The following is a 13860-nucleotide window of genomic DNA, read 5'->3' as shown; positions in this document are numbered from 1 at the left end:
TCAACACTGCCCCCAATACAAGAAGGATGTGGAACTGTTGGAGAGGGTTCAGAGGAGCCACAAAGATGCTCAGAGGGCTGGAGCAGCTCCCCTACAAAGAGAGGCTGAGGGAGCTGGGCTTGTTCAGCCTGGAGAAGAGAAGGCTGTGGGGGGACCTCACTGCAGCCTCCCAGTCCCTGAAGGGAGCAGAGGAACAGGAGGGGATTCGACTTTTTAAAAGAGCAGATAATGGCAGGACAAGGGGGAATGGACTAAAGCTAAAGGAGGGAAGGTTTTTTACAGAGAGAGTGGTGAGGGGCTGGAACAGGCTGCCCAGAGAGGGGGTGGGTGCCCCATCCCTGGGGGTGTCCAAGGCCAGGTTGGATGGGCCCCTGGGCAACCTTGTGTAGCTCCAGGCCTGGAGGTTGGTGTCCCTGCCTGTGGCAGGGGGTTAGAGCTCTGTGACCCTTGGGGTCCCTTCCAACCCAGACCATTCTATGATTCTATGATTTTATGATTCTACAGCTCAAAAATAGGTGGGGAAGGAGGGAAGCAAGAAAGCCTGTTGGGAGCTGCTAAGGATCACTCTGCTTTTCATGTTACCCTGTCTGTTTAGAGACATCTTCCTTACCCCTTGCACTGACTGCTGCTCTCTTTTATCCCCCTTGGTCCTTGTTTCTCTTCTCTGGTTTTTAAGCTTTGAGCTAGTGTCTGTGGTTTGGGCTGCAAGCTTTTCCTTGCAATCAAATGGGAAAGAGTTTATCCAAACAGAAACAAAAAGCTCAGGCTCTGTCCAGGAATTTGGTCTTGTGGTAAAAACTGTAACAGCTCAGGAATGATGATAACCTGTCAGAAGGTTGGACTAGCTGATTTCTGATGGTCCCTTCTGACCTAAATGACTGTGGATTCCTGTGTTGGCTGAGGTGGCTCACAGAGGAAAGGGCTGCATGATGACATGATTCATATCTGGAGAGGAAGGAGAAGCTGCTCTAGCCAGGAGTGTCATATGGGACACAACCAGGGCATGGTTCTCATTTACCATAGTGGAAAAGGAAATAAAATGTAATGAAAATGTACTTTTTTTTTTAAAAAAGGGTTCTTCACCTTTTCCCTTTCTATTGCAATTGACCTTTTGTCTTTCTCTGTCCTCCTGTTTCCTTTTTCTGTCCTTTATTTCTAGCAAGACTGAGGACTGGGGGTATCTCAATGAAGATGGAGAGCTCGGCTTGGCTTATCAAGGCTTAAAGCAAGTTGCCAGGTCAAACACTTTCTTTTTTCCCCCTATTGTTTCCTCTCCCCCTTTTGCTTGCCCTTTCCTTCATCCTCTTCCTCTGCTGTTGTTCTCTGTAGGATCAGTTGTCCTACAGCCAGAGGTTGGATATCCAAACTGGAGGAACTGAGATCCTCCTGTCATTTTCAGAGGAGTCTCTGTGATTTTAATTGCTGGTTGATGATTGTGGCTGTTGTCACCAATACTTGGGCTGTGATTCAGTAAGAAATGTCACATTAATGAGAAATTGTGTAATAAAGGTGCTGGGGAGCTGTAATCTCCAGGTAGCCCAAAGAAACCCCATTTTGGATGGGTTTTTTTTTTCCAAAAATGCACTAAAATACAGCACCTCCCTAAAGCATTTACTCCCAATCTGTGACATGTCTGAAGTGGAATCCCTGTCTTGGTGGTGTGACACTGCTTTGCACACTCACAGCGTTTGTGTGCTCCCATCCAGGCACTGCCTGTAGGTATAGGGAGGAAGGTGCACGGAGGAGACATGGTGATGTCCCCACAGCCTGGTCATACCCCAGCAGGACACACTGGGGGCAACACCAGGAACCTCTATATCTCCTGGGGGTGCTGATGACTCTGTCATGATCTCCCACCTCCAAGATAACGAACATTTAGAAAGACAAATGAAGATTAAAGCTCCTGGATTCTTCTCCCAGTTCAGCTTGCTGCTCGGAAAAGCTGATAATTAAATGCTAATCAGCTTGTGCTCTCCTGTAGGGTGGCTGTGAGGCTCTGATAGATAAGATTTTTAGAAAAGATATGCAATAATTAAGGACAACACAGTTGAGGGAAGGTTTAAAACCAAAAATCCTTTGTATAAAGTAGTCTCAAGCAGTCACATCTAGAGGTACCAGAGTCAAATCAGAGGGCAACAGGAAGAATACCAGGGATGCTTCATTTGGTTTTGAAAGCAACGTGGGCATCCAAGTTCCTAGGAGGAGTGTGTTTTTCTAAGAGCACCTAGCAGTTAATCCAAACCACATGAAGAAATAAAATTAAGTACTTAATACTTATTTCATGGTGAGCCCTGTATTTTCCAAGCCTATTAAGAGTATAACTCCTGACAACATGATTACGAGCCTTGAGTGCCCTGTTGCCTGTTTTTCTGTAGTCAGGAAACAGGCTTTTCTGTCTTTCTCTGGAGAATGGGAGTAGTGATCATGGTGTTCAGGTCTTGTTTTTTTTAAAAGCAGTAACAACAAAAAACTGAACTGGAGAATGATTAATGCTTTTCATCCAGAAATCTTCCATAGAAAGCGTGTGTTCTTTTATACAGTCCTTTAAAAAAAAATAAAAGCCAAATAAATAATGAGAAGAAACCCCCCAAACCCAGGCTTAATTGCTCCTGCAGGGAAACAGCCCACAGCCATGAATCTCCATGAGTTTCCCCATGGACCCAAAAGCTTCCTCCCCACTGTCACAGCTCCGTGTCCATGCGTGTCCTGGGTAAAAGCTCCCCTGTCGACACCGGAGTCTCCATCGCCTTCGAGTTTTGCTGTTTGCATCCCATGCCAGAGGAGATGAAGCTGTGTGGCTCTCCATAGCTCTGCCCAGGAGAGCACATCCCTGAGCTACAGCAAGGACACAGGCTCACTCTCCTCTCTTGTGTCATTCCTCCTTTGTGTCACCACTGTGCTCTGTCATCTGGGACCAAAACTTGGCACTTTTGGGCTTGATGCTCCTTTCTCAGACTCCTCATCCTTCCTGGAGTCACTTCTTTTGGTGTTCTTGAGAGAGCTGGTGGACTAATGAGGTTTCCATTTAGGAGAGGGTAGGGGGCACCCTTAAAAAAAATCAATTATCATGCTGCTTGCCAGGTTTTTCAGCACCCTCATCAGCCTGGGTGCAGGTAACATCTCAGTGATGAATTTTTCTTCTGCTAGATTAACAAAGGCATTCTGATTTAGCAAATGGCTGGGTAATGCAAGAACTAAATGCCCTACAAACCCTTTATCTCAGCAGTTTTTCCCCTGGGCTTGTCCTTGCACACAGGAAGGGGACCTAGTGAAGCAGAAAAGGGGGTAGGTGAGGTTGGGTAGGATAAAAAGTAAGAGGGAGGAGGACTGGTTTTGGTGACTTCTGTCAGCTGTGTGTCATGGCATTAGCATTTGTACACCATGGAGTACAAGAGAACATGTCATTTTTTCCCCTGCTGACGAAGCCAGCAGCAGTGATGAAAGTGGGAACCCATTGAGATGACAGAAGATTGTGTTGTGCATAGCTTTCTGTGGGTGATTTGTGAATTAAAATTGAGATATAAGCAAATATACCTCCCTTTAAGCTAAGGTAAGTCAGCATCTGCCTTCTTTGATGCTCACAGCAGTAGCAAACGAAGCCTGTGACAGTCCAGCTGAACAGAGCCCCTTGAAAGACACTGTTTGGTTTCCAAGAGTGAGAACTGGTGTTTGAAAGTGGCTGAGCACAAGAACAGATGCTGAACTTTTGGGGAAAAAAATACCCCACAAGCGTTGACCTGCGCTGCTTTCTTGCCATGCATTTGGGTTCTGCTAATGGGAAAGAGTAAAGAAACCCAGATTTGTGGCCCACCTTCCTTTTGTTTTAAACAAAAACCCCACAACCTTTTGATCTTGTGTCTCTAATCTCAAGCATATTTAATCCAAAGGATAGGAAATACCAGCTTAATGTGGCAAACAATAGCTTGTGTCACCCCTGTGTGTGTGTCAGTTATACAGGCAGGTTGACCAGGGAACATCTACCAAATTGGATGACTTTGAAGGATCTAAGCTAAAAGACAAGTTACTGCTGCAATGCTGAAACCACAGGTTGATCAGTGTGGGTTGTTTTTTATCTCTCAGGTTACTGGAAGCACAGCTCCAGGATCAGAGAAGAGAGCATGAGAAGGAGGTGGAAGATCTGAAAAAACAGATAGATGCAATGAAAGAAGAGATGGATGCACAGCATCAGGTTTACCTGCAGACCATGCAGCTGTCTCCAGAGGTCCAGGTGGAGTTTGGGCTTCAGCAAGAGATTACTCGCCTCACCAATGAAAATCTGGTAAGGGGCTGCACTGGGAACACAGCCTAAGGAAGAGGGGAGAACCCAAAAAGCAGGTTGAGAGAGACGACACAGGTAATAAGGGGGTAGGAGAAGGTGATGCGGTCTCTCCCATCTCTCCTAAACTGTCTGCAGGATCCCTCAGCATCTCCCACTGGTGCATTTGGGAGTACTGGAACTTGGCCTTGAGCTGTTCTTCAGTGGCTGTGACTCTTGTGACTCCTTTATTTTTTACTTTTTTATCTTTTTTAAGCCTGTCTACTTTGTAGAACTGCCTACCAAATGAAGTCACCGGGGAGCCCTATACTCTGTAATCATGCACAGATCTAACACAGTCCTTTATTTTTACCTGCATTTATTGGGAGTCAGGGGAGAAAGGTGGCACTCTGAAAAGCTGGCCTGCCTGATCACAGTTCTCCCCCCTTTTACCTCCTCTATCTGTGTTGCAAGGTCTGGAGTGAACAGTCACCCCTTCTCAGTTTGGGTGAGGGGCTTCTTGCCTTTCTCAACAAATCTAATATCTAAACAGTGTTGTAGCTGTTTAAATATCACAGCATCACAGAGTGGTCGGGGTTGGATGGGACCTTGAAAGATCATCTCGTCCAACTTCCCCTGCCAGAGCAGGATCACACAGACTAAATCCCACAGGAACACATCCAGGTGGGTTTGCTGTCTCCAGAGAAGGAGACTCCCCAGCCTCTCTGGGCAGCCTGGCCCAGGGCTCTGCCACCCTCACAGGGAAAAAGTTCCTCCTGACATTCCCATGGAACTTCCCCTGCTCCAGCTGCACCCGCTGCCCCTTGTCCTGTTGCTGCCATCCCTGAGCAGAGCCTGGCTCCAGCCTCCTGACTCTCACCCTTTACATCTTTATGAACATCAATAAGGTCACCCCTCAGTCTCTTCTCCAGGCTAAAGAGGCCCAGCTCCCTAAGCCTCTGCTCACAAGGAAGGGGTTCCACTCCCTTCATCACCTTGGTGTCCCTGTGCTGGGCTCTTTCAGGAGTTCCATGTCCTTCTTGAGCTGAGGGGCCCAGAACCAGACCCAGTATCCCAGGTGGGGTCTCACCATGGCAGAGTAGAGGGGGAGGAGAACCTCTCTCAACCTACTAACCACATGCTGCAGTTTTGTCAGGCTGTGCTGCTGAGACGGTTTTTGTAAGCAGCAGTTACAGTTTTCTGCCAGCCTCAAAGTGTAAACTTCAGGCAATTCAAGGCTCAGGGAGAGTCACAGCACCTCTGAGAATCACATGTGGGAGAAAACCACCCAGAAGCAGCTGCATTTTGCCACCTGAGAAGGGAGTGAGAAGATGGAACAAGCTGTGCAGACACCAAGGCTGGAGGTGGGGGGGAAGGTGCCCCAGGTGCTGGAGAGAAAGATGCCCCTTGCAGCCCCTGGAGAAACCCATGGAAAAGGCCCAGACCCCACCTGCAGCCCGTGGAGGGGCTCCAGGCTGGATGGGGCAGGAGGAGACATAGAGGAAATGCTGTGACCCTATGTTGGGATAAGCCCCTGCCAGCACTTGCAGCCATGAGGAGAATCAGAGACACAGAGATGAGAGAGAAATATTTGTGTCAGAACAGGTTTGCTGGGGGGAGGCTTGGAATCCTGTGCAGGACTGGGACTGAGAGACACTGTGATAGAGAGATGGAGCCCTGTGGGAAAGGACAGTCTGAACAGAGCTGAACAGACCCTAACACACCCCAGGATGCCATTGACCTTCTTGGCCACGAGGGCACATTGCTGGTCATGGTCACCCTGCTGTCCCCCAGGATCCCCATGTCCCTCTCCCCTACACTGCTCTCCAACAGGTCCATCCCCAACCTATACTGGTACCTGGGGTTGTTCTTCCCCAGATGCCAGACCCTACACCTGCCCTTGTTCTATTTCATTAAATTCCTCCCTGCCCAGCTCTCCAGCCTGTCCAGATCTTCCTGGATGGCAGCACAGCCTCCTGGGGTGTCAGACACCCCTCCCAGGGTTGTGTCCTCAGCAACTTGCTGACAGTGTGCTCAGTTCTCTCATCCAGGTCTGTGATGAATATATTGAACAGTACTGGTCCCAGTACCAACCCCTGAGGGACTCCACCAGATACAGACCTCCAGGCAGACTCTGTCCCACTGACCACAACTCTCTGACTTCTTCCCTTCACCCAGCTCACAACCCACCTCAGTCCCTGATCCTCCAGACCACACTTCCTCAGTTTAGCTGTCAGGATGCTGTGGGAGACGGTGTCAAATGCTTTACTTAAATCAAGGTAAATCACATCCACTGCCTGCCACCATCTATCCACCTGGTTTAAATCCTCATAAAAGGCTATCAGATCGGTCAAACATGACTTTCCCTTGGCAAAGCCATGCTGACTGATCCTAATGACCCTCTTATTCTCATTATGCCTAATGACTGCACTGAGAATAAGTTATTCCATCTCCTTTGCAGAGATGGTGGTGAGGCTGACTGGTCTGTAGTTACCCAGGTTCTTCTTCCCTTTTTTGAAGACTGGAGTAACATTTGTTTTCCTCCAGTCCTCAGGCACCTCTCCTGCTTCCCAGGACTTAGCAAATGTGATGGATAGTGGCCTAGCAATGACTTCCACCAGCATCCTCAGCACCCTTGGGTGCATCCCATGCAGACCCATGGATTTATGGATGTGCAGATTCCTTAAATGATCCCTGACCCACTCCTCATCAACCAAGGCAGACTTATTTATCCTGACTTCCTCCAGGGCTTCAGCCATCTGGGGCTGCTGCAAAGAGTCTCTGGCAGTGTAGACAGAGGCCACAATCAAGATATGATTAGCAGCCAGGATGAAAAATGCTGTGGGTGGTGTGGTGTGAGTATTGCCTGCTGTAGGCTGCTTCTAGAGAAAGCAGGCACACATCATCCACAGTCTTTGGGGTGTAGGTAAGGGTTTCCCTGAGCAATCTTGAAATAGCACATCTCTTCTTCTACCAAGATACTCACACCATGAAGCAGTGGTGCATAAACCTGTTTTGGCAGGGGGGTTGGACCCGATGATCTCTTGAGGTCCTTTCCAACCCCTATGGCTCTGTGATTCTGTGAAACCGGACTCTGTGCTCCTGCATTTTAACACCCTGCATCTTGTTTTTCAGGATCTTAAAGAATTGCTGGAGAAGTTGGAAAAGAATGAAAAGAAGCTGAAGAAGCTGCTGAAGATTTACATGAAGAAGGCCCAAGAGTATGAAGGTGATTTGACTGTTCGTAGTCATTGGGGGTGGGGAACAGCACTCTGGTTTCACTTCTTTGGCCAGCCCTGGAGAACTGTGGGGTTTTCTCTCTTTATTTCTGTTAAAAGTAAGACTTAACTCATTCTGGCACACTGAACTAGCACTGAGCTCATCATTGGAGAGGTGGCAGGGAACCTAAAGGCCAGACAAAGCTCCTGCAGGGTCATGCTTAGGCTGCTTTTCAGCATGTATGGCTGTGCTGATGAAAGAGTGGTGGAATGTGGTAATTTGGAAGCAGGTACCTGAAGTGAGGATGGAGGATGAAGACCTGCTGGAGGTGTTGGGCTGATGCTCAGTGTACTGAGGTTTGGATGGTACATAAGGAACCTTGTTGCTTTCCTTGCTCCAGTGCTTTGACCCAAGCAGTGATACAGAGAGACCAGTATCTAACATGCAACTGCTCTGTCCTGGAAATTTTAAGGGGATACTAAAACCACTTAGGATTAAAATATATATGTACATTCTGCTTGATCAGAAAACACCTCAGATACCACATCTGTGTTGTGCAGATGGAGCTTCCCATTCCGTGGAGATGCTGTGGTTAATCACATAACTTCCTTCTCATCAGCTCACCTCTGAAAACTAGGCATTGAGTGAAGTTAAACTGAATAACTGGAGGTTTCCACAGCTGGTCTCTGCCAGCATCACGGGCGTGCAGCAGGCTACTGTTGACTGCAGTACTTCCACTCCATTCTCTCCTGTTTTATTAAACTTCATTGGCAGCATGACTGCATCCACCAGTGGCCTGCCACCACAGTTCTCCAGCTTTACAGACTGCCAAAAGATGTGCTGCTGAGCTGTCCTGTTTTTTTCATTGCCTGGCTCTTTGGTTTTCTCCTCTTTGTGAAAACACTACAAAAGAGCTACAACGAAACACTTCCTGCAGTGTCACTGCCTTCTAGCCTGTAGTTTCATGCTCTTTTCCCAGAATCCCCAGCCATACAGTCAGTGGAGACGAGGTGGCAAGCTGCTGTCCAGAGGAAGGAGAAAGTTTTTCAGGGCATGTTGGAATTTTCCAAAGAAGATGAGCCACACCTCATACGAAACATCATTACAGGTGAGGAACTTGCTCTGCTCCTGTGCCTGACTCCTTCTCTTTCCTGGGAGATTTCAAGACAGGAAAATAGATCTTATCACATTAGTCCCTCCTGGGGCTGTATGGTTATGGCAGTTTTGGTAGATAAAGCAGTGCAGCACTGAGAAGATAGACCTGCATGGATATAACCCTTAGGGATAGCAAAAAATGGTTAATTCAGAAAGGTGACTGCAGTTTTTAGAGCAAGCAGTGATTTGCTGAGCTTGATGCGATGTGGCAAAAGATGGGGAGAGGATAGCAAGTGATAGACCCCAGGGATTTCACTCAGCAATGGACCAAATGTAGTTGATTTATGAGGTAATAACAGGCAACAGATAATAAATTTGTGAGCTCTTTTGTGCTGGAAGATCTGATCTAAATTGCTGCCAGCATCCCCTTACTCAATGCTGTTAGAGATGTCATGCTTCCCTGGCTAAGAGCTTGTATTTACATCATGCTCTAACCCTGGAAGACTCTAGTGAGGATCTAAAAAGAGCAGTGCTATCCCTTTGCTCTGGTCTTTGAAGTTCCCTTAATCAGACAGGTTCTTTTTCTGGAGGCTGAAAATTCCCGCAGCTGCCATTAGGATTCTGTATCTTGAAGAAAAGGGTAATTTACTAAGCTGTGAATTCAGAGGGGGGCATTTATTACCCATGGGAAGTATTCCTGAAAGCTTCAGGGAGTTTTTATAAGGGTATATGCTGCTTGGATAGGCTTTTATGTGGTAAAGATCTAGTGCATCTGTGAGGTGTAATGGGATCGTGTCGCCAACTGCAGCACAGAGTGATGCTCTGCTGAGCCCCAGTGCTGTCACTCTTCTGCTTTGGTCCATCTGTCGTGCAGTCAGACCTCTGGCTTTGTGTCCACTCTGCAGCAAGGGATGGAAGTTGCAGAGCTGAAATCTCACCTTCCCCGGGGCTGGGTGGGGAGAGAGGGGTTTGTTTGGGATCTCCAGCTCTGGTATTTTCTGCTTCACCTGCCACTTGGCAAATTTGAAGAGGATTTTTGTTTAAAAAAAATCCCCAACAAACCTTCTAGATCTCAAGCCTGAGGCAGTGTCTTCTACTGTGCCCTGCCTGCCGGCCTACATCATCTTCATGTGCATCAGGCACGCGGATTATATCAATGATGACTGCAAACTCCACTCCTTGATCAGCTCCACCATCACTGGCATTAAGCAAGTGCTGAAGGTAGGTGTCCTTTTCCTCTTGTCTGGGGGCTGAGGTGGTGTGAGATGGTAATAACCATGTCAAAGCGTGTGGTGTTCAGCTCTCACAGGATTTTCAAACCAAATCACTCTTTTAGCTTCCCTTTTTGGAAGAAGAAGAAGGAGAATTATGATCTTTGCAATGAAGTAGTTTCATTTACAGATTAAAAATGTTTTCAGGGATCAAATGGCTACTACTGCCCATTTGCGGAGGGAAAGTGTCCTGATTCTAGGTGGGGAAACTTAAAATCACTTGGTCTTGCTCTGCCAGCATCCCTCACTGAAGGGGTAACTCACCTGTTTTTAATTCTGCTCCTCCAGAAAAACAGTGGTGATTTTATGATGACATCGTTTTGGCTGGCAAATACGTGTCGCCTCCTGCACTGTATGAAGCAGTACAGTGGAGATGCGGTAAGAAACTCATCACTGACCTCAAGTGCTCTGGCATTCCTCCAGGAAAGGGTTTCCAGGTCTCCTGGGTCTGGTGGCTTCGCTCTGGCGTAGACGTGGGGTTGCCTCTGACCTTCCTCCTTTGTTCACACGGATATGTAGCATCCCTTCGGACAAAACCAGATCATCACAGTGCTCTTGGTGCATTACATGCTGCCATCCTTACAGCCATATGTTCTGGGTATCAACATTTTCAGCAGAGCCATATGTATGTAGTTCCTCATTTAGTCTTGATTCGTGTTATTTATATATATAAATACATATATATATATAAAAATACATATATATGTATCTCCACCGTATATTTGCATTATATATATATATAAATACACATATATATGGATATATATATAAAAATATATCCACCTGGATTTGTGTTATATACATATATACATGTATTTATATGTATATAATGCAAATCAAGACTAAATGAGGAACAATATAAATATATGTCCAGGTGGATATATATATATTTATATTATTTATATATAAATATATATGTTTAAGAATAAAAAAATCTTTTATCTATATTTAAGAATAAACAATTCCTATATAATATATATAACATTCTAAATATATAAAAATATATAAAGAATTATATATATACATATATATACATATATATATAATTCTTACATATTTATATATTTAAGAAAAAAACAGTTTCCATGGATCCAAATTAACAATGCAGAACGTTCCCAAGATGGCAACTGGTATGTAAAATCTCAAGGCTGGACTTCTAAGTTTTAAACTAAAAATAATCATAATTTAGGTAATAACTTACTAATAGTCGCGTTCCTCTTTGACCTCTTCTGCTTGTGTAAGTGCCTTACATTTTAAAGGCAATGCTCCCCAGAAAACTAGGAGGGTGAAAAAAAACCCAACAAAAGTTTAATTTCACCTTCTTTGCCATGATGTACTGTGTTAAATGAACCAGATATTTGCAAATTCAGTTGATAATCTGGTGGGGGAAAAAAAAACAACCCAGAGGGAGGAAAAGCTATTGTCTGAAATCCAACCATTTTTTAAGAAAACAGGTTTAAAATAAAACCCCAATCTGAGTGCAGTCTTGCAGTGCAGAGAGCACAACGCTTTTCCATGAGTCAGGAAAAAGGAGAAGTTCTGAACTCTAATTGTACACGTTATATTTTTGCATTCTGCTAGTCAGCAAGCGACACCAACATGATAAGACCATATGAACAGGCAATTAAAGCATCTGTGTTAATTGCAAACATGAGATCACGTTTGCTTCTGCCAGCAAAAATGGCTTTAATGTCCAAGACCAGCACTCAGGGCTATACAGCATCCCTTTGCAGGATCAGAGCTTTGCTGCCTCAGCAAAATGCAGGGAATGAATCCAGTTGCTCGGAGAGATCTCCAAACTTCAGGTTAAAGTGTTGTCAGAGCGTGCAGCCTTGGGGTTACCATAAATTTTCCCCCTCACTTTCTGAGATTTTACCCTCAAGGTATTTGGTTTTTCCACAAATAATTGGAACTCAGAAGGACTGAAACACGGTTTTCCGTTCCTGCACGCTGCAATTAATACAAATGTTGCTCCTTGCTGAAATTAAAATGAAAAACTTACTGCTTAATGATGCTTTGCTGCAAAAAAAGCAGCCCTCTAGTAATAATTTATGAACAAATGGCTGAGTAAATGAAAGATGATTTATGAGTTTTGATCGTTTCTGTAATGGAGTAAAGATGTACTTTGCTAATGTATCTGGATGTGTTGTACTCTGAGGGCAGGGTTGTGGGTTTTTCTAGCACAGTGATTTTACTGGTCTGTAAGGAGGTGGAACAATGAAACACAAGGTGTTTTGATCTCCTCCTGCTCAGGGTTTCGAGGCACACAACACACTTGAGCAGAATGAGCACTGTCTGAAGAACTTTGACCTGACTGATTACCGCCAGGTGCTGAGCCACCTCTCCATCCAGATCTACCAGCAGCTCCTTATGACAGCAGAGGCCATACTCCAGCCCATGATTGGTAAGTTCACAGCACGTCAGCTCTTAGGAGAGCTTTTGTTATGGGGTGGGGTTTTTTTTCTGTCCTTACCTACTCTGAGGTTTTTTTTTTCCTCCAGACCTTTGTACAGCTCTAGCATGACTCCTTCCCAAAGAACAATCCCCAAGTTGGTAGAGAAGCACATGTTGCAAAAAAAATGTCTTGGTTTGGAGTAGGTCCTTGTGTTAGCAGTGACCTGGACTTAGGGAGACAGACCTGGATGATTTTACTGTTCCCCCATGATAGAAACTAGTATGTATGAGGGGTTTTTTCTTCCACGATAGAAGGTATCTCCTTCCTTCCATAGTGCTTATGATTCCCTCCAGACCAGATTCATGGTTAATCTTTTTATGGGTGGAAATGTGCATTACGAGGGAGGAGATAATTGGAAAGAGTTAAAAAAGAGACTAATAAAGATCTAAGACAAGGGTGAATCAGGATGAGAAGAGTTACCCCCTCACCTAAATCTGTCCTCCTTGCTAAGCTGATTGAGGGGCTGTTCTCAGTGCTTTTTATTTTTCTAGTGTTGTCCTTGAGGTCCCAGGCTGGTCTCATCCATATCTGAGACTCCTTTCCATTACCCTCCAAATGTCATTGCACAAATTCTGGCTGTGTCTGCTGGCACCACCCTGCCATTGCTGCACGTACCTCCTGCTCCTTGTAGAAAGTTGCCCCCTTCCTCTGATAGTCGGGCTGTAAGAATTTTATTACTTTTAATCTGTCTTCATTTCTCCCAATCCTCTGAGCCAATTAATCACTTTAACTGCAGAACGTAGGGCTCTGTGGTGGGCAGAGGGAGAATTGATTACAGCTCAAAGGAGAGGTGTTCCCAGTTTCTGCAGCACGGTAAGTGATTTCTGCATAGTAAGACCAAGGAAAAAAGAAGTGTGATCTTACAGATACTTTGTGTGCTTCAACTATGTCATATTATCACACTAAGCTAGCAACTCATGGATCCATCCTGCTTTCAAACCTCCCATCACTCATCATGTTTCCCCCTTTGCTCTGCCCTGGTTAGGCCCCAACTGGAGTGTTGTGGCCAGTTCTGGGCTCCCTGGGATCAACCAGCCAGGGATCTCCTGGAGAGAGTCCAGAGGAGGGACAGAGATGCTGAAGGGCCTGGAGCATCTCCCCTGGGAGGAAAGGCTGAGGGACCTGGGGCTGTTCAGCCTGGAGAGAAGAAGCCTGAGAGGGGATCTGATCAATGGGGATCAAGAGCTGAAGGGTGGGACACAGGGGGCCATGGGCAGCCTCTGCTCAGTGGCTGTGGGGACAGGACAAGGGGTGATGGGCTCAAGTTGGAGCACAGGGAGTTCCCCCTCAATGTGGGGAAGAACTTCTTCCCAGTGAGGGTGAGGGAGCCCTGGGCCAGGCTGCCCAGGGGGTGTGGAGTCTCCCTCTCTGGAGAGATTCCAGCCCCATCTGGATGTCTCCCTGTGTGACCTGTCCTAGGGACCCTGCTTTGGCAGAGGGTTGGACCCCATGGGCTCTGGAGGTCCCTTCCCACCCCTGTGATCCTGTGAGTCTGTGATTCTGTGATCACTGAGAGTGCTACATGTTTATGACTGCCCTCTGAGTGATCAGTTCTTACCTCCAGT

General features: G+C 46.1%; 1 protein-coding gene across 1 annotated transcript in view; it reads left to right on the top strand.

Annotated features, from left to right (window-relative positions):
• The window catches only part of MYO5B (myosin VB), a gene marked incomplete at its 5' end in the record, with an annotated part of 171587 nt that overhangs the window by 153148 nt on the left and 4579 nt on the right, over positions 1-13860 (top strand). Inside the window, 6 exons of the mRNA XM_084278155.1 lie at positions 4081-4279; positions 7391-7499; positions 8454-8582; positions 9639-9790; positions 10129-10218; positions 12094-12244. Of these exons, the coding sequence (XP_084134281.1) occupies positions 4081-4279; positions 7391-7499; positions 8454-8582; positions 9639-9790; positions 10129-10218; positions 12094-12244 (830 nt within the window). The remainder of the gene's footprint in view (positions 1-4080; positions 4280-7390; positions 7500-8453; positions 8583-9638; positions 9791-10128; positions 10219-12093; positions 12245-13860) is intronic.

The sequence above is a fragment of the Gallinula chloropus genome (genome assembly GCF_964237585.1).
Source record: "Gallinula chloropus genome assembly, chromosome: Z".
Classification (NCBI taxonomy): Eukaryota; Metazoa; Chordata; class Aves; order Gruiformes; family Rallidae; genus Gallinula; species Gallinula chloropus.
Note: the sequence above shows the minus strand (reverse complement) of the source record. Positions and strands in the feature narration are given on the sequence as shown.